The 20693-nt window shown below is 45.1% G+C and overlaps 1 protein-coding gene across 2 annotated transcripts in view; it reads right to left on the reverse strand.

The window, feature by feature from the left end:
• The window catches only part of LIPH (lipase H), a 48362-nt gene continuing 27669 nt past the window's right edge, over nucleotides 1-20693 (reverse strand). Inside the window, exons 6-10 of one of the 2 annotated variants that reach the window (XM_008266161.4) lie at nucleotides 19013-19180; nucleotides 16578-16673; nucleotides 13678-13789; nucleotides 6721-6894; nucleotides 1-608 (exon numbers count right to left, since the gene is read on the reverse strand). In XM_008266161.4, coding sequence (XP_008264383.2) covers nucleotides 521-608; nucleotides 6721-6894; nucleotides 13678-13789; nucleotides 16578-16673; nucleotides 19013-19180 — 638 coding nt within the window. In that variant the 3' untranslated portion in view covers nucleotides 1-520. 2 annotated transcript variants of the gene reach the window in all.

Here is a 20693-nt window from a genome sequence, read left to right on the forward strand (position 1 = left end):
TCAAAGTAAATAATTCACATTTATCAAACATCTCACAGATGTGACACCCATGAGATTTTCAAAACCCCTTCATCAATTTGCCTCCCCCACAACAGCCCTGTGAGGTAGGTCAGTTTCATTCCCTTCTACCAGTGGGGAACTGGAAGGACTGGCACAGAAGATGTGGAGCCCAGTCTACAGGGAGACCTCCAGCCCGTCTTTCCCTTGAAGATGCTTGACCCGCAGCATGATGGGCAGAATCGCTGTGCTGATGGACAGCAGAATCGACAGCTCGGAACAAATGAGGCCCCAGGATGCAGCGAGACAAAGCGCTGGGCTGGCAGAGCCTGGCTATTTCTGACTTGCCCTAGTTAGGGGCTCCCTTCCCAGGATGGTTTTATAACCACAAGGTCGTTTGATGTTTTATAATGTGACATCCTCAGTTTTTCAGTTCTTTTTGTGCCTTGAGGAAAAGTGAAGAGGAAGCTCAGAAAGTGTCAGCCTGCTCGATGTCCCTGGTCTGTGTGTGTCCCAACAACAGCTACATCTGCAGCTTCTGGCAAACAATGGGTTGGAAGGGTGTTTCCACATTTTCCGTCAGGACGAGATCATACCGACACAACTGGGGCCTGGGAAAATAAGAACAAGTACGCTGTCAATGAAGTAATAAAAATACCACATTCCAGTTAACTAAGTTGTACTCTATTTAGGATATAAAATTACTGAACAGGAGCCACGCTGTGGCAGAGGGTAAAGCCGCCACTTGCGGAGCCCGCATCTCATTTGGGTGATGATTTGAGTCCCAGCTGCTCCACTTCCAAACCAGCTTCCTGTTAATGCCCCTGGAAAGGCAGTGGAAGATGGCCCAAGTGCTTCGGCCCCTGCACTCATGTGGAGGACCCAAAAGAAGCTCCTGGCTCTTGGCTTCAGATTGGCCTAGCTCTGGCCATTGCAGTGATTTGGGGAGTGAGACACCGGGTGGAAGGATTTCTCTGTGTCTCTCCCTCTCTCTGTCTGTGTAGCTCTGCCTTTCAAATAAATAAATAAATCTTAAAAAATATATTGAGCAGTTTCTTCTAATGATATGGGAAAGATCTTCTGATAAAACATCAGCAACAAGAAAACAGGATGTAAGATTTTATTTGCCACCCAAATTTAACTAGGTTTAAAAACAGAATATTAGAAAGAAATAACCAAAAATTTGAAAAGTGCTTGCCTCTAAATAATGACAATATGGGTGACTTCTTCCGCTTCCCAGTACTTTCTGTACTTTCCAGATTCACTTATGTATATGTTTTTATTTATTTGAAAAGCCAAGCAACAGAGAGACAGAAATAGATCTGCCATGTACCTGTTCACTTTCCAAATGCCCTTAATAGCCAGGGCCATATCAGGCCAAACCCAGGATCCCAGAACTTCATCCAGGTCTGCCGAGTAGGTGGCAGGGAGCCAAGTACTTGAGCCATCATCTGCTACCTCCCAGGATGTGTTAGCAGGAAACTGGGTCAGAAGCAGAGAAGCTGGGACTCAAACCAAACACTCTCATATGGGATGCAGGTGTCCCAAAAAGTATCTTAACTAGTGCTACCTACCCCTTCATATTTTTTATAGTGAACAGCAGTTATTTGATAATCAGGAAAAAGATAGTTAAAATTCCACTGTTTTAAGATGTGATGACCATCCTTTTAGAGGAGTCTTATACCATTAAATACTTTAGAGTATCCTAAACCTTTGAGAAAAAGGGATTTATAAAAATGCTGTGGCCAGGGAGTGCAGTGGAGGATGGCCCAAGTGCTTGGGCCCTGCACCCCATGGGAGACCAGGAAAAGCACCTGGCTCCTGGCTCCTGCCGTCGGATCAGCGCGGTGCGCCGGCTGCAGCGCGCTGGCCACGGCGGCCGTTGGAGGGTGAACCAACTGCAAAGGAAGACCTTTCTCTCTGTCTCTCTCTCTCTCACTGTCCACTCTGCCTGTCAAAAAAAAAAAAAAAAAAAAAAAAAAAAAGAACCTACTGCTCGCATCATTTCCTTCCTCTGTTCTCAGATCAGATGCTAGGGCTATATGGTATAATAGCATTTGTCACAAAATAAATACCAGCACAGGTCTGCTCTGTACTTAAAAATATATATATATCATTCTTCCTCTTCCTTTCCTTCTCCTGCTGCATGCACACTCACACACATGCACAGTTGTCTCTTTTTTCTGAACCAGTTGGAAATAGATTGTTTATTCCTTGCTCCTTGATATTTCAGTGCTGGGGCTGGCATTGTGGTGTACTGGGTTAAGCCACTGCTTAGAATGTCAGCATCCTGTATCAGAGTACTGGTTCAAGTCCCAGTTGCTCTGTGTCCCATCCAACTTCTATGAATGCACCTGGGAAGGCAGCAGAGTGTGGCCCAAATCGTTGGGCCTCTGCCAGCCACATGGCAGGCCCAGATGGAGTTCCTGACTTCTGGCTTCAGCCTGGCCCAGCCCCTGAATTTTGTAGCTATTTGGGAAATGAACCAACAGATGGAATATCTCCTGCCCTCTCTCACTTGCCTTTCAAATAAATTTTTTTTTAAAGATTTCCTGATTTATTTGAGAGGTAGAACTGCAGACAGAGAGAGGGAGAGACACAGAAAGGTCTTCCATCTGCTGATTCACTCCCTAGATGGCTGCAACAGCCAAAGCTGAGCCAATATGAAGCCAGGAGCCAGGAGCTTCTTCTGGGTCTCCCACGTGGGTGCAGAGGCCCAAGCACTTGGGCCATCCTCTGCTTCTTTCCCAGGCTATAAGCAGAGAGCTCGATCAGAAAAGGAGCTGCTAGGATACAAACCAGCTTCCATATGGGATGTCAGCACCGCAGATAGAGGTTTAGCCTACTACTCCACAGTGCCAACCCCAAAAATGAATCTTTTTTTAAAAAGATACCAAAGGGGCCAGTGCTGTGGCACAGCAGGTTAAAGCCCCAGCCTGCAGTGCCAGCATCCCATATGGGCATGGGTTTGAGGCCTGGCTGTTCTAATTCCAATCTAGCTCCCTGCTAATGTGATTGGGAAAGCAGTGGAGGAGGGCCCAAGTCCTTGGGCCCCTGCATTCATGTGGGAGACCTGGAAAAAGCTCCTGGCTCCTGGCTTCAGATGGGCTCAGCTCCAGCCATTGTGGCCATTTGGGGAGTGAGCCAGCAGATGGAAGGCCACCCCTTAACTCTGTCTTTCAAAAAAAAAAAAACAAAAAAAAATAATAAAAAGTGTGTATTTCCTAACAGGGGCATTCTCAGTATAGTTATCAAATTTAAGAAAGTTAATATTGATATAAAATATTCTGAATTTTCTATACCCTTCCCTTTTTCCCCCAAAGAAACCTTTTATTTAAGGAAACAAACTTCATGCTTCTTAGGTTCAATTTTAGGAATATAGTGATTCTTCCCACCCCCTCCTCCTCCTACCACTCCCCTCCCCAGGCCCATTCCCCACTAAGATCCATTTTCGATTAACTTTATACACAGAAGACCAACTCTGTACTAAGTAAAGAGTTCAACAATTTGCATGAAAAACAACAACAACAACAACAATAGCAACAACAACAAAACCTGTTCCTCAACAGTCCAGACAAGGGCTGTTCAAAGTCATTGCATCTTGAAGTTAATTTTACCTTTTTTCTTTTAAGAAGCACCAAGAGAGCCGGCGCCGCGGCTCACTAGGATAATCCTCCGCCTAGCGGCGCCGGCACACCGGGTTCTAGTCCCGGTTGGGGCGCCGGATTCTGTCCCGGTTGCCCCTCTTCCAGGCCAGCCCTCTGCTGTGGCCAGGGAGTGCAGTGGAGGATGGCCCAGGTGCTTGGGCCCTGCACCCCATGGGAGACCAGGAAAAGCACCTGGCTCCTGGCTCCTGCCATCGGATCAGCGCGGTGCGCCGGCCGCAGCGCGCCGGCCGCGGCGGCCATTGGAGGGTGAACCAACGGCAAAGGAAGACCTTTCTCTCTGTCTCTCTCTCTCACTGTCCACTCTGCCTGTCAAAAAAAAAAAAAAAAAAAAAAAAAAAAAAAAAAGCACCAAGAATGATACATGTTTTGCAAGCACTTAGACATAATTATAATACAACTCTTTGTGGACAGAGGTCCTGCATGGGAAGTTTGAGCACAGTGACTCTTGTTAATTTAACAATTAACACTCTTATGTATGACGTCAGTGATCACCTGACACTCTTGACTTGAGCTGCCTAAGCAATGGAAGCCTTTTGACTCCACAAACTGTCAGTATTCAGACAAGGCCATCAGCAAAGTGGAAGTTCCCTCCTCCCTCCAGAGAAAAGTACATCCTTCTTTGATGACCACTTCTTTCCACTGGGGTCTCACTCATCAAGATCCTTCATGTAGTATATCTTTTGCCATAAAGTCTTGGCTTTCCATGCCTGAAATGCTCTCGTGGGCTTTTCAGCCAGACCAGAATGCCTGAAGGCCTGATTCTGAGGTCAGAGTACTATTTAAAGTGATTGGCGGCCGGTGCCCCGGCTCACTAGGTTAATCCTCCCCATTGCGGCGCCGGCACACCGGGTTCTAGTCCCGGTTGGGGCGCCGAATTCTGTCCCGGTTGCCCCTCTTCCAGGCCAGCTCTCTGCTGTGGCCAGGGAGTGCAGTGGAGGATGGCCCAGGTGCTTGGGCCCTGCACCCCATGGGAGACCAGGATAAGTACCTGGCTCCTGCCATCGGATCAGCGCGGTGCACCGGCCGCAGCACGCCGGCCACGGTGGCCATTGGAGGGTGAACCAATGGCAAAGGAAGACCTTTCTCTCTGTCTCTCTCTCTCACTGTCCACTCTGCCTGTCAAAAAAAAAATTTTTTTAATTAAAAAATAAATAAATAAATAAATAATAATAAAAAATAAAGTGATTGGCATTCTATGAGTCTGCTGTGTGGATTGCTTCCCATGTTGGAGCATTCACTCCTTTTTAATTCTATCTAAATTTTTACCAACCACTCAACCCTATCCACATGATCATTTTAACATTAAGATAGAGGCCGGAGCTGTGGCTCACTTGGTTAATCCTCCGCCTGCGGCGCTGGCATCCCATATGGGCACCAGGTTCTAGTCCCAGCTGCTCCTCTTCCAGTCCAGCTCTCTGCTGTGGCGCCCAGGAAGGCAGTGGAGGATGGCCCAAGTGCTTGAGTGCCTGCACCCGCACAGGAGACCAAGAGGAAGCACCTGGCTCCTGGCTTCGGATCGGCGCAGCTCTGGCCATAGCAGCCATTTGGGGGGGTGGGGGATGAACCAATAGAAGGAAGATCTTTCTATCTCTCTCTCACTGTCTAACTGTCTATTAAAAAAAAAAAAAAAAAAAAAAAAAAAAAACTTAAGATAGTTGATAGTCCTTTTAGCACAAGGCTTTGTTTTATCAGTTTGCCAAATTACACAGTTTTCTTTCTTACAACACATTATCTGTTGGCAAACCATGTTGGTGGTTAGGAGGAGTTACAAAACTCTTAGCACATAACATTATTTTCTTGGATTACTGGGCCATTTTTATTTAAGCCCATACCAGTATTATTTTCTTGGATTATTAGGCTGCTTATTTTTTATTTTTTTTTTATTTTTTGACAGGCAGAGTGGATAGTGAGAGAGAGAGACAGAGAGAAAGGTCTTCCTTTTTGCTGTTGGTTCACCCCCCAATGACCGCTGCGGGTGGTACACCACGCTGATCCGATGGCAGGAGCCAGGTGCTTCTCCTGGTCTCCCATGGGGTGCAGGGCCCAAGGACCTGGGCCATCCTCCACTGCACTCCCTGGCCACAGCAGAGAGCTAGACTGGAAGAGGAGCAACTGGGACAGAATCCAGTGCCCCAACCAGGACTAGAACCTGGTGTGCCAGTGCCGCAGGCGGAGGATTAGCCTATTGAACTGCGGCGCTGGCCAGGCTGCTTATTTTTAATCAAGACTCTTTTTGGAAAACCCCTAACTGTCCTCATTGTGAATGATGGAGTCATGCTAAAACATTAGACCAAGCAGATTGGGCAGTATTGAACATCTTTGGAAAACATGGAACTTGTGGGGTAGGCATTGTGGCACAATGGGTTAAGCTGCCACCTGCAATGCTGGCATCCCACCATAGGTACTGGTTCTAGTCCTGGTTGCTCCATTTCCAACCCAGCTCCCTGCTAATGCTGCTGGGAAAGGGAGAGGAATCTGGTCCAACTCCTTGGGTCCCTGCACCACATTGGAGACCCGGATGAAATTCCTGGCTCTTAGCTTTGGCCTGGCCCATCCCCAGCCGTTGTAGCCATTTGGGGAGTGAACCAGCAGGTGGAAGATCGGTCCCTCTCTCTCTCTCTCCCCCTCTGTAACTTTGCCTTTCAAATAAGTAAATATTTTTAAAATTATTTTTATTTTTTAATTGTTTTTTAAAAATGTATTTGAAAGGCAAAGTTAGACAGAGAGGGAGAGACAGAGAGCTATTCCATCCACTGGTTCACTTCCCAGCTGACTGCAATGGCCAGGGCTGGGCCACACTGAAGCCAGGAGTCAGGAGCTTTTTCAGGACCTCCCACATGAATGCAGCAACCCAAGGACTTGGGCCATATTCCTCTCCCTTTCCCGGGCACATTAGCAGGGAGATGGATGGGAAGTAGAGCAGCTAGGACTCAAACCAGCACCCATATGGGATGCCAGCATTGCAGGTGGCAGCTTTACCTGCTACTCTGCAACACTACCCTCCCCAAATAAATCTTTTAACAAAATAGGCTTGTTCAGCCCTCCTTCAGCGCACCTCTCTGGATGGGCAAGCGACCTTAACTTCATTCGGAGAATCCTGAGCTTGTACTTTGGGCCTATTACAGCTCCCGTGGAGAACACCAAGGAAATTTCTGCCACTTTATCCAGATCTTGATTAAATCTTGCAAGCAGACTCACTTGATGATATTTCTCAAATGTGGCTGGTTCACTGGAAGGAAAAGATAATATGTAATTTTAAATGGCTATAGAAAATGAAGTAGGAAAAGTCAGGGAGATAGATCAAGTTCATGAGCTAGAGGCCACACATACCCCATTCCCACGTAATCCTATCATCAATCAGATGGCCCCTTCCTAAGATGCCTCTCCTCTTACCTGGGACCTGGGGACCTGTGTAACCACTGCCTCCCTCCACTTTTTTCTTTTAATATTTTATTTAATTCTTTGAGAGGCAGAGTTACAAGCAAAGAGAGAGAGAGAGGGAAGGAGGGAGAGAGGTATTCCATCTACTGGTTCACTCCCCAAATAGTCGCAATGGCCGAAGCTGGGCCAATCCAGAGCCAGGAGCTTCTTTCAGGTCTCCCACACAGGTACAGGGGCCGAAGCACTTGGGCTATCTTCCACTGCTTTCCCAGGCCACAACAGAGAGCACTGGATTGGAAAAGGAGCAGCCAGGACACAAACCAGCACCCATATGGGATGCTGGCGCTGCAGGTGGAAACCCAGCCCACTAGGCCGCAGTACTGGCCCCTCCCCTTTTTGAAGCTGATAAAAGCCCTGTGAAGGGGCTGTTTCTCTCTCCTCAAGGACCCAGGACAAGCAGAGCAGGGTATGAAATTCCCTTTATCTTTTCTGGCCCACTCTCCCTAAATGAACTCATGTGCCTGTATATTCTTCTCACTTTCTAAATAAACCTTACCATGCTACAAAAATAAAATAAATTAATAAATATGGAGAGCTAATGAGAGAATGCAGTTTTGCAGCCTACAGATCACTGGGAAGCAGGTAACCAGTTGGTCCCTTAGCTTGCTCTAGGTGATCTTCATGGACAAAGTCTGCTGAGTCCCAAGGACTGCATAAGTAAAGCTACTAACCCTTATGTGGCATGAGAGGGATGCTGCTAGTGACTGCCCGCTGTATGCTCAACAGTGTCCTCATCTCGACACATCTGTCCAATCCCCTGCAGCATTCTGCAAGGTGGGATTGCTCTCCTTACTTACTAGACAGCGAAACATATTTGCAGTGCAACACTACTTGGGTAATAGGGCTTAGATGTAGCAGCACAAGGATTCAGACCCAGCTCTGCATTGCTAGATGCATATGTATAATTTTAGCCAAACTAGATAAAAATTGACAAGTTATGCTTGAAAATATCTGTATTTTTCAGTCCTCCTTCTCGAGATGAATCTTAAAATAGATCAATCCAGGTTCTAACACTTTGCCCCAAGTATGTAGAGATGTTTTCTACAAATCCCAAGTGGAGACTAGGGCATATCAGTGGAGGTGTTCACCTTGGGTATTGTTTTTCCGGAGAACTGAGAGAGTTGGTTGTGACCAACCAGGAGGACCACAAGGTCAGGAACAGTAGGCTTGCTCTAGACATTGGTTCTTAGTTTGGGGGTAGTGTGTGTGTCAAGAGGTTTGTCACCCCAACCCCACTGGAATCATGTCTCAGGCCCCTGGAGTTCAGAAAGGCCACAAGTAAAACTAACCCGAAAGTACCCAGATTTTGGTTTCTAAAATATTATCTCCACTAACAGGAACCAGGACTCCTGGGAGAAACAGTTGATTCCAGGGCTGTGTCAGAAAAAATGCAAAGTGAACTTGGAACAGCCTGTGTGCCAGAAAGTTAAGAGGTGCTTCAGAGAGTGATGGAAATGTCCAAAAGGTGGCAGAATCACCACACACTCCTCAGGAGGGCTACTATCAAGATAACAGGAAAGAACGAGTGTTGGTGAGCATATGGAGAAACTGCAATCCTTGGGTGTTATTGGTGGAATTGGAAAACAGGGCAAATGCCAAGGAAAACTGTGTTGATAGCTGAAAAAAGTTAGAAGAATTACCATATGACCCAGAAAGCCTACTTTTGGGAATATAACAAAAAAATTATTGAGAGTCTTGAAGAGATGTCTCCATACAATTTATCACAGTTCTACTCAACGATAACCAAGAGGTAGAAGCAACTCAAGGGTCCATCAACAGATGAATATACAACGTATGTGCTGTGGACATACAAAGGAACATTATTCACCCCTAAAACTGAAGAAAACCCTGTCACATGCACGAAATGGATGAACTTGAGGACATATGCTAAGTGAGATACGTGATTCCCCTTCCATGAGCCATGTAAGGCAGAGTGCACAGAGGAAGTACTAGAGCCTAGGGAGGGGGAAAGGGAAGTGTTCTAAAGAGCGTGGAGTTTCACATTTGCAAGAGGAGAAAGTTCTAGACAATGTAACATACTTAACACTACTGAATTGGACACCAGAAAAAGGTTATGTTGGTAAAAATGTTACGTTATATATTTTACCACAATAAAAAAGAACAATAATGAGTGTTGGCAAGGATGCAGAGAATCCTGTATCTGCCAGTGGGAATGCAAAGTAGTAGAATTGCTTTTGAAAACAGTGTAGTAGTACCCAAAATGTTAGCTATAGAGTTACTGTATGACCCAGCAATTCCTAGATGCATTTCCACAAGAAATGAAAACGTCCATACAAAAATCTGCATACACGTGTTCATAGCAGCATTGTTCCTAACAGCCAGAAATCAGAAACAAGCCAAATACCTATCAGCTGATAAATAAAATGTGACATACAAGAAGTCATCAGAACTTCATGAAAAATGCATGAAAAAGATATAAATAGATATCAAAAAATTTTGCACCAAAATAAAGTTATCATCTAATTCTATTTTTTCACAAACTGTTTAAGATACCCTTGTATACATTCAATGAAGTATTATTTGCCCACTAAAAGGAATGAAATATTACTGTGTTAAAATCTGAATTAAACAACACAGCTTAGTGGGAGGGATATAATGAAGTGAAAAAGTATAAGTGTTGAGTTGAGAGATCTGCTTCTGATTGCAGCTAAGCCACAATGACCAGCTGTGTAATACTGGCCAGTTCACTCAGCCTGTCTGACCTCAGTTTGCAGATTTATAAAATAAGGAGGTTAGTGTTGCCTCACTGCATTTCAGTGGGAGTTGCATTAGCCGATGTATATAACATGCTTAATTTAATAAACAAATGATTTTTATTTTTGTGATCCAAGATCATCAAAAATGACCTCCAAGCCACCCACCCACACCTGTGTACACACTGAACCCAAAGACAAAATTGCCAGTTTCAGCTGACATCCTTTTGTATTTTTTTTTTTTAAAGATTTATTTTATTGGGCCGGTGCTGTGGCTCACTTGGTTAATCCTCCGCCTGCAGCCCTGGCATCCCATATGGGCGCCGGGTTCTAGTCCGGTTGCTTCTCTTCCAGTCCAGCTCTCTGCTATGGCCTGGGAAAGCAGAAGAAGATGGCCCAAGTGCTTGGGCGCCTGCACCCGTGTGGGAGACCAGGAAGAAGCACCTGGCTCCTGGCTTCAGATCGGCACAGCACTGGCCGTAGCAACCATTTGGGGAGTGAACCAATGGAAGGAAGACCTTTCTCTCTGTCTCTCTCAATGTCTATAACTCTACCTGTCAAATAAATAAAAAAAAGAAAGAAAGAAAATTTTATTTATTTGAAAGAGTTACAGAAAGAGGTAGAGACACAGAAAGAGGTCTTCCATCTGCTGGTTCACTCCCCAGATGGCTGCAACGGCCGGAACTGAGCCCTCTGGCCGATCTGAAGCCAGGAGTCAGGAGCTTCTTCCAGGCCTCCCACGTGGGTGCAGGGGCCCAAGCACCAGAGCCCTTCTCCACTGCTTTCCTAGGCCATAGCAGAGAGGTGGATCGGAAGAGGAACAGCTGGGACTAGAACCGGTGCCCATATGGGATGCCAGAGCTTCAGGCCAGGGCTTTAACCCGCTGCGCCCCAGCGCTATTCCCTCAGCTGACACCTTATTTAGTATTCTGGTTATAGCCAAGAGACAGCCGAAGTGGCTGATAAAACAATAGGTCCCAGGAAAATTTCCTGAGGAAATGAATAAAAGCCTCACATTCCTTTGCTTAAAGTAAAGGATTTCCCTTCCGCTTTTCCTGATTATAAAAATAATGGGCCGGTGCCGCGGCTCACCAGGCTAATCCTCCGCCTGCGGCGCCGGCACACCGGGTTCTAGTCCCGGTCGGGGCGCCGGATTCTGTCCCGGTTGCCCCTCTTCCAGGCCAGCTCTCTGCTGTGGCCAGGGAGTGCAGTGGAGGATGGCCCAAGTCCTTGGGCCCTGCACCCCATGGGAGACCAGGAAAAGAGCGGCGGCCATTGGAGGGTGAACCAACGGCAAAGGAAGACCTTTCTCTCTGTCTCTTTCTCACTGTCCACTCTGCCTATCAAAAAAAAATTTTTTTTAATTTTTTAAAAAATGGATGGAATGAACATATTATATATATATATATAAAAAGTATAAACCATCAGAAAATGGAAAAGCTGAAAACAACAACAAAAAAACTCCTATTCCTTCAATGCAAAGGGCAGTGTAATATTTTAGCATGGATTTTTCATTTATTTAATTGTTGAGCTAACATTATACTTTATGATTTTCTACATTTTTAATTAGCACATTATAAGCATAAATAATAATGTTTCATAAGCGACTTCAGTGTATGCATAACATTCTTTAACATGGGAATTTTAAAATTAATCACTTTATCATTGTTCAAATTTTAGGGTACTTTTCATTTTTACTGAAAATACATTTTCTGGGGCCGGCGCTGTGGCACAGTAGGTTAATTCTCCACCTGTGGAGCCAGCATCCCATATGGGCACCGGTTTATGTCCTGGGTGCTCCTGTTCCAATCTAGCTCTCTGCTATGCTTAATTTTTAATATTAATTTAAAACAATATTAATTTAAAAACAATAAATGAATATGCAACATAAAAGTACAAGTCAGGGCCAGCACTGTGGCATAGCAGGTAAAACCACCACCTTCAGTGCTGGCATCCTGTATGGGCGCCAGTTCAAGTCCGGTTACTGCACTTCCAATCCAGCTCTCTGCTATGGCCTGGGAAAGCAATAAAAGATGGCTCAAGACTTTGGGCCCCTGTTCTGCATGGGAGACTCAGCAGAAGCTCCTGGCTCCTGGCTTCGGACCAGGCCAACTCCGGCCATTGCAGCCATTTGGGGAGTAAACCAGGGGATAGAAGAACTCTCTCTCTCTCTCTCTCTCCCTCTCTCTTTCTCTCTCTCCTTCTCACTGTCTGTAACTCTACTTCTCAAATAAGTAAATAAAATCTTTAAAAAAAAAGAAATTACATTTTATGAGTTTCAGAAATATATATATTATTAGAAACACAGACATATATATTTATGAGGTATAAATGCCATTGCTGGATTTTAGGGTGTTTCTATTTTTATTGAGAATTTTGTACCAACTCATAAAATTTTTATTCCAAACTCATTTTTAAACTTATAAAATTCTCAATAAAAATAGAAATACCCTAAAATCCAGCAGTGGCATATATACCATATATACATATATATGATTCAGAAACGTATTTCTGAGGAGTATACGTATGAAGACTTTCAAAAGTTTCTGGAAAATGGAATTAAAAGTATCTTGGTGCAAAAATTTTTGAAATCTATTTATAGTTTTCTTTTCTTTTTTTTTTTTTAACAGGCAGAGTGGACAGTGAGAGAGAGAGACAGAGAGAAAGGTCTTCCTTTTTGCCGTTGGTTCACCCCACAATGGCCGCTCTGGTGGCGCACTGCGGCCGGCACATCGCGCCAATCCGAAGCCAGGAGCCAGGTGCTTCTCCTGGTCTCCCATGGGGTGCAGGGCCCAAACACTTGGGCCATCCTCCACTGCACTCCCTGGCCACAGCAGAGAGCTGGCCTGGAAGAGGGGCAACTGGGAGAGAATCCGGTGCCCCGACCGGGACTAGAATCCGGTGTGCCGGCACCGCAGGCAGAGGATTAGCCTACTGAGCCGCAGCGCCGCAAAATCTATTCGTACTTTTCTACAATATATATTTTCCTTGAACATTTTGAAGACCCCTCACATGTGTGCACAAAAATAGATGTACATGTTTTATGTTTATATATATATATGTATGTATATTATGAGCTGATAAAAAAATAGAGGTATAAATGTGCCTTTTTGCCTTTGGGATGAGATTGTTGGAGGGGATAGGGCAGTGACTTTATTTATTTATTTGAAAGACAGAGTTACAGAGAGGCAGAGGCAGAGACAGGGAGAGAGGTCTTCTATCTGCTAGTTCACTCCCCAAATGGCTGCAACAGCCAGAGCTGGGCTGATCTGAAGCCTTCTTGGGCCATCTTCTACTGCTTTCCCAGGCCATAGCAAAGAGCTGGATTGGGAGTGGAGCAGCCGGGACTTGAACCAGTGCCCATATGGGATGCCGGCATTGCAGGTGGTGGCTTTAACCACTACGCCACAGTGCCGGCCCTGACTTGTACTTTTATGTTGCACATTCCTTTATTGTTTTTTAATTAATATTATTTATAACTGATCAATTGTATATATTTATGGGGTACAATGTGATGTCTCAATTTGTATGTTTAATGTGGAATGATAAAATCAGCATATTCCTTTATTGCTTAAATCCTTACAGCAAGCAAGATGACTTTTGCAATTAAATATTTCATCAAAGGAAGTAAGAGGAGAGCAGGGAAAGGGAGGAAGGGAGGAAAGCAAATCCCCGGCATCAATTCCAGTTATAAACAGGCTGGGAGTGGAGACCAACTGGACAAGCAGCTTGGAAACATATGCCCTTCATCTTCTGTAGAGCAGAAGTACAGAACTATAAATAAGAAAATAGGCATATTTGGATTCTCTGAGCTAAAGGGAAAACAGGAAACTGCAAACTATTGTAGTTCAACTTACTGATTGATTTTGGATTCTGTGGTGTTTCCAGCTTCATCTTTCAATTTGATTGTAATGGACCCTCTTCTGATGCTCTTGTTCCAAGTTATAATATCCACAAAATAATGATACACTGCAAAACAGGGAGAGAACAGGGTAAGAGAGCAACTCCCAGCTGCTCCCTGGAAGGGCTGATTCCTAAACCCATCCCCCTGATAACTGAGTCCCTTTGGTCTCTTGTTCCTCTGCAGAGATCCAGGGCAGAACTTCCCACTATTCCTTTCTCTTCTGTTTGGTAAAAATAGCAGAAGTGACAGCAGAGTTCAATGGTGTCCAGTACCATACTCAGGCACCACAGTCGAACCAGTGTTTCTGCCTCATTGACTGATATCTCAGGGCCTGCTTCTCAGTACGATTGGTTCACTTCAATTCCTGCCTGTTTTAGGATAAACTGATGGCCACGGGAGACCCTGCATGACTGACAAGGTTTTCCGCAGTACAGGCCATGTCAGCCACCCCACCTGTTTCCCTCCTGTCTTTACTGGCCAGGCAAAACCACCTGCCTTTCTGTACTGCCAAGCTCTCTCTTGGCCCTGGGCCTCCCCCCACCTGGACGCTCTTGCTTTGCCTGGTTTTATCCTAATGGAATTTCCTCCAGAAAGCCTTTCTTGACCCATAGGCTAAGTTAAGTCTCCTGACTTGGAGTTTCTGGCATATTCTGGACTCCCCACGTAACTACTTAGCACATTTTGCTGTATTTGGAAAATGCGAGAAAGAATATGAAAAGGAGAGAACAATCCAACATGGGAAGCGAGATACACAGATACACAGCAGACTCATTGAATGGCAGATGTCCTAAACAGCACTCTGGCCTCAGAATCAGCCCTTAAGGCATGCGGATCTGGCTGAAAAGCCCATGAGAGTATTTTAGGCATGGAAAGCCAAGACACTCTGGCAAAACAAACAAACAAACAACTAAATGAAAGATCTCCGCAAGTGAGATCCCAGTGGAAAGAACAGGTCATCAAAGAAGGAGGTACCTTTCTCTGAAGGGAGGAGAGAACTTCCACTCTGACTACGACCTTGTCTAAATATGATCAGAGTCGGTGAACTCAAAAGGCTTCCATTGCCTTGGCAACTCATGACAAGAGCCTAGGATGATTACTGACGCCATAAACAAGAGTGTCAATTTGTTAAGTCAACAACAGGAGTCACTGTGCACTTACTCCTCATGTAGGATCTCTGTCCTTAATGTGCTGTACATTGTGATTTAATGCTATAACTAGTACTCAAACAGTATTTTTCACTTTGTGTTTCTATGTGGGTGCAAACTGTTGAAATCTTTACTTAATATATGCTAAACTGATCTGTATATAAAGAAAATTGAAAATGAATCTTGATGTGAATGGAAGCAGAGAGGGAGTGGGAAAGGGGAGGGTTTTGGGTGGGAGGGGAGTTGTGGGGGGGAGCCATTGTAATCCATAAGCTGTACTTTGGAAATTTATATTCATTAAATAAAAGTTAAAAAAAAAGAAAGACAAAAAAAAGAATATAAAAAAGTGATAAATCTATACAAATATTCCTTAAAGAATGTCTTACAGGGCTTTAAAAAAAGACAAAGCTAAAGTATGTATACTACATCAGTTATTGGGAAGGGGTGATTGTTCCTCTTTGTAATCCCAGCAATAATGCTGTATGGGCACCTAATAAACTCCTGTTGAATAAGTGAGAACACATAATGTGTTCAGAGAACCGCTTTTCCGCCCTGAACTTTTTAAAAATTATTTATTTATTTATTTGAGAGGCAGAGTTACAGACAGTGAGAGGGAGAGACAGAGAGAAAGGTCTTCCATCCACTGGTTCACTCCCCTAATGGACACAACAGCTGAAGCTTTTTAACTGATCCAAAGCCAGGAGCCAGGAGCTTCTTCTGGGTCTCCCACGCAGGTGCAGGGGCCCAAGCACTTGGGTCATCTTCAACTGATTTCCCAGGCCATAGCAGAGAGCTGGATGGAAATGGAGCATCCAGGACTACAACCAGCACCCATATGGCATGCCGGCACCTCAGAGGACTACCGCAGACAGAGGATTAACCTACTGTGCCACAACACCAGCCCCTCCTTGAATATTTTATACAAGGATGTTTTGGGAAGATGGTGACCCCTTCAGGATAGTCAGATTTGCCACCTTTTGGTGAGACTTGCAGAGAAAGGGAAAGAGGCTCAGGGAGATAGTGATCCTATGAAACAGGCCCGCCCCGGAGTTGTGTCATGATCCCTTATTGCTGAGGGGCTTGCCCAGTGCACACAAAGCAGATGTCAAATCCTGGGCTGCCACACATGGCTCCAAGGATGAGGGAAACCCAGTGAATTGCTCCCAAGAACAGTGAAAAATGATGCACTCCTAGGAGCTTCCCAGGGCACCTAATCATGTACTGCCCCATTTAGCTCCCATCTGGGACACACGACCTCCTGAGTAAATGTCTTTAGGTCATCATGGGTGCCTTAGAACTGGAACTGACCCATCATTGTGGCTAATATCTGATTTTCCCCAGCCCCATTTTCATGTTCCTTGGGGAAGCAAGCAATCTTGTGAAAGCTCTTGGTGGTGATTAGAGTGGCCATCCAGTGAAGTTAACATCTCTGATTTATTGAGATTTTAATCCTAGCAATTCAGAAGGTAGGCATGATTATCCCTCATTTTGCCAAGCACTACACTGAGACTAGAAGAAGCTAAATATCTTGGCAGAGATCATACAACTGTTATGTGATATAATCGGGATTTTCCCTGGGCCCTTCCAGCTACAAAGTGCCTGCTTTACCATGGCTCTCACCTGCCAAGAAGTGGCTGGGAACCTGAGACTCAGCCATGTCCCAAATAAAAGGGTTGAAGAAAAGGGAACACCCATATTCACCACTCACTGCAGTATGGCTCCTTCTCAGCTGTATCAAAGAATGCTTTAGTCATTGGAGGGTCTTTCTCACTTAAATAATCTTTCCAGTTGTCAGCATAGTAGCCTGTAGAACAAGTTGGAAAAGTATCACGTTATCACATACTATATAAACCTAAAAGCAATAGAGGTAATGAGAACAGCGCATTGGATGGCAGCTACCACTACCCTGGCAACCTCTTCCCATCTCTCCAGCCCTAGGGTGAGAAGCTGCAGGGCTACCAGGCAGTCTCCCTGGTAGCTCCCTGAGAGCTGGGCGGCTTTTTCTCCTTTACTGATTCTTAGTGGCAGTGTGGGGGAGTGGGGAGCGGTTCACTCCCACTGGCAAGGACTAAAAATAGTCCTAATGTTTTTCAGCAGTACAAGTACTTTCTAGATTAAAATAGATTCAGGTTTATACCTAAAATAGCATCACTCTTGCAAAGCAGTGTACTTTCTTGAAGAACTATAGTTGGGCCCCTAAGGTACACAGATCCTGGGCTTGCTATGCAACTTTGTCACCTAGAAAGTGCGTTCATTCATGACTGTGCTTGCAGGAAACCATGTTGACTACTGTGTCCAAGGGGAGAACAGCCCCTAAAATCTGACTTAATTTGGGGAGGGGGGGTGGAACCTCAAGAATCAGTATTATTTATTTATAAGAATGTAACTTATAATTCTTATCTACTTGAAAGGTATCCCAACAAAGAGACAGACAGAGAGATCTTCCATCTGCTAGTTCATTCCCCAAATGCCTGCAACAGCCAGGGCTGGACCAGGGTGACACCAGGAGCCCGGAGCTCCATCTCACATTGGTGGTAGGTCTCCTAAGCACTTGAATCATCATCCACTGCTTCTCAGAGTGCATTAACAGGAAGCTGGGATCAAGAGCAGAACCAGGACTTGACCTGGTGCTCTGATATGCGGGTGTTGCAGGCAGTGGCTTATAACCTACTGTGCCACAGTGCCCACTCCAGCATCCATTAAAAAAAAAAAATTCCCTAGATGATTCAGAAATCCTTGTCTAAAACATGCCATGCTGTGAACTTGGGCTTTCTCTTTTGCAAAAAAAAAAAATTCCTGATGGACACCCAGTTTCAAAGTCCTGACCACTTAGGATGTTTCTAAGCAAATATCCCAGCATCCTCCATGGCATCTGTTACCTCGCTGGACCTCACTGGACCTACCTACACACACAGAAGCCAGGACGTGGCGTGAGGGCATTCACAGACCAGCCCGTGAGAAGGAATCACTCTGTGAGGCTCATCGGGCAGAATGGCCTCTGGTCTCACTGTGGGCCTTACCCCAGCAGAGGCTGTGTGACAGAGTGCTCCTGTTCTCACAGGGGCAGCCTGTATAAAGTGACTTTGTCTGGGCTGGGCTCAGAAACTGCTGGAGCCTCTTCTTCATGCTAGGATAGTGTCCATGGAGGTTGTACTTACCTTCTGGATACAGATTACTTTTCTAATTCTTTATTATGAGACTGCAGTTGTCCAAAGAACAAATTGACTACAAAATCTAACTAAATACATTTTTTAAAGAGTTATTTTATGGGGCCAGCATCGTGACATAGAGGGTTAAGCTGACCCTGAGATGCCAGCATCCCATATGTGCCGGTTTGAGTCCAGCTACTCCACTCCCAATCCAGCTCCCTGCTAATGGCTTGGGAAAGCAACAGAAGATGGTCCAAGTGCTTGGGCCCCTGAACCCACATGGGAGACCCAGACAAAGCTACAGGCTCCTGGCTTTGGCCTGGTTAATTCACTCTCCAACAGCTGTTGTGGCCAGAGCTGGGCCAGGCCGAAGCCAGGAGCCCATAGCTTTATCTAGATCTCCCATGTGGGAGAAAGGGCAAGTACTTGAGCCATCTTCTACCGCTTTCCCAGGCCATTAGCAGGGAGCTAGATAGTAAGTGGAGCAGCCGGAACCCCAACCAGCACCCATATGGAATGCTGGGTTACAGGTGGTGGCTTAGGCTGTTATACCACAACACTGGCCCTTAGATGCATTTTATTTTTGTAATACAATGTGTGTATATTGCAGGGGGAGGTGGAATTTGGTGCAGCCATTAAGTCATCACTTGGAATGCCCCATCCCATAATAGAGCACCTGATTCAAGTCCCATTCCCTCCACTTACAATCCACCTTCCTATTAATACGCACTTTGGAGGGTCTGATAATAGCTCAGGTACTTGGGTCCCTACCACCCTCATGGAAAACCCAGATGGAGTCGTGGGCATTTGGAAAGTAAACCTGCCAATGGAAGGTTCCTGTCTGTCTTGTCTGTGTCTCTCTGCCTTTCAAATGCAATGAAAATAAATAAATAAAATATAGTTTGGAGACCCGTTTTTAGATAGTAAAGTGGTTCTGGGGTTCATAACAAAAGTTGTTCATGAATCAGATAGGGAAACTGCTTGTTGGACTTACCCAGCAGGGGGCAGGGCTTCCCTTGGGGTAGGCCGCAGTTGATGCACTTGCCATTCCTGTAATCCCTGTAGGAGTCGCAGGGGTATGCAGTGATGGTACAGTTCTTTCTCAGGGAGGAAAGGTACAGGTACACGGACATCTGGTGGTCACATTTAAAGTACTGCATCCCTGCTTTGTAGAAGGAATGGTAAAGAGCAGAGTAGTTGAAATATTTAATCATAGCACATGACACGTTTTATACACACATACACAGCTTATCACCCGTCTACCCCATGCCAGATACTGTGCTAACAGCTTCAGTGTGCTTGGTTCCATTTTCTCCTTATAAAAACCGATGCGTATGGAAGGCCGGCGCTGCGGCTCACTAGGCTAATCCTCCACCTTGCAGCACCGGCACACCGGGTTCTAGTCCCAGTCGGGGCGCCGGAGTCTGTCCCGGTTGCCCCTCTTCCAGGCCAGCTCTCTGCTGTGGCCAGGGAGTGCAGTGGAGGATGGCCCAAGTCCTTGGGCCCTGCACCCCATGGGAAACCAGGATAAGCACCTGGCTCCTGCCATCGGATCAGCGCGGTGCGCCGGCCACAGCGCACTGGCCACGGGGCCATTGGAGGGTGAACCAACGGCAAAGGAAGACCTTTCTCTCTGTCTCTCTCTCTCTCACTGTCCACTCTGCCTGTCAAAAATAAAAATAAAAAAATAAAAATAAAAACCGACGCATATGGAAATCCAAGACACTGTGGCAAAAAAGACCTAAATGAAAGTTTTCTGTGAGTGAGATCCTGGTGGAAAGAAGGGGCCATCAAAGAAGGAGGTACCTTTCTCTGAAGGGAGGAGAGAACTTCCACTTTGATTATGGTCTTGTCTAAATAATGTCAGAGTTTGTGAACTCAAGAGGCTTCCGTAGCTTTGGCAGCTAATGACAAGAGCCTCAGGTGACCACTGACATCATAAATAAGAGTGTCAATTATCAAATCGACAACAGGGAGTCATTGTGCACTTGCTCCCCATGTAGGACCTCTGTCCTTGATGTGTTGTACTATGAGAATTAATGGTAAAACTAGTCTTCAAACAGTACTTTATACTTTGTATGTCTGTGTGGATGCAAACTGTTAAAATCTTTACTTAGTATAGAGTTAATCTTCTGTATATAAAGATAATAAAAAATAAATCTTAATGAAGAATGGAATGAGAGAGGGAGTAGAAGGGGATGGTCTGGGGGTAGGAGGGCAGGTATGGGGGGGAAGAACAGTTATAATCCAAAAGTTGTACTTACAAAATTTATATTTATTAAATAAAAGCTTTTTATTAAAAAAAAAAAAAAGCCATGCATAACGATTCATGCTGGCAAGTGACAGGAGAAAAGATGAAATCAAATTAAGGTTGTGCCAAGAATTAAAGCAAGTATGCTTTAAAGACACTGCCTGTTTAGATATGCTTCTGTCGTTTAATTTTTTTTCCCTTACTTGGCAAATTAAGTATCCCGAAATTTTCTTTCACGTATTTTAAAACCAGATATCTATAAATTGTGTAGGTCCCAGAATAACACTAATCAGAAGGGTACATCTTATGTAGCAGGTGCCTTATGTAATGTAGTGTTAACCCTCACAGTATGTGAAGTAGGTGGCATGAGCCTCACTTTGTAGATGTAGAAAATGAGGTGAGAAAGCTGAGGCACAGAGCCTGA

Source organism: Oryctolagus cuniculus, chromosome 4, assembly GCF_964237555.1.
Source record: "Oryctolagus cuniculus chromosome 4, mOryCun1.1, whole genome shotgun sequence".
Lineage (NCBI taxonomy): Eukaryota > Metazoa > Chordata > Mammalia > Lagomorpha > Leporidae > Oryctolagus > Oryctolagus cuniculus.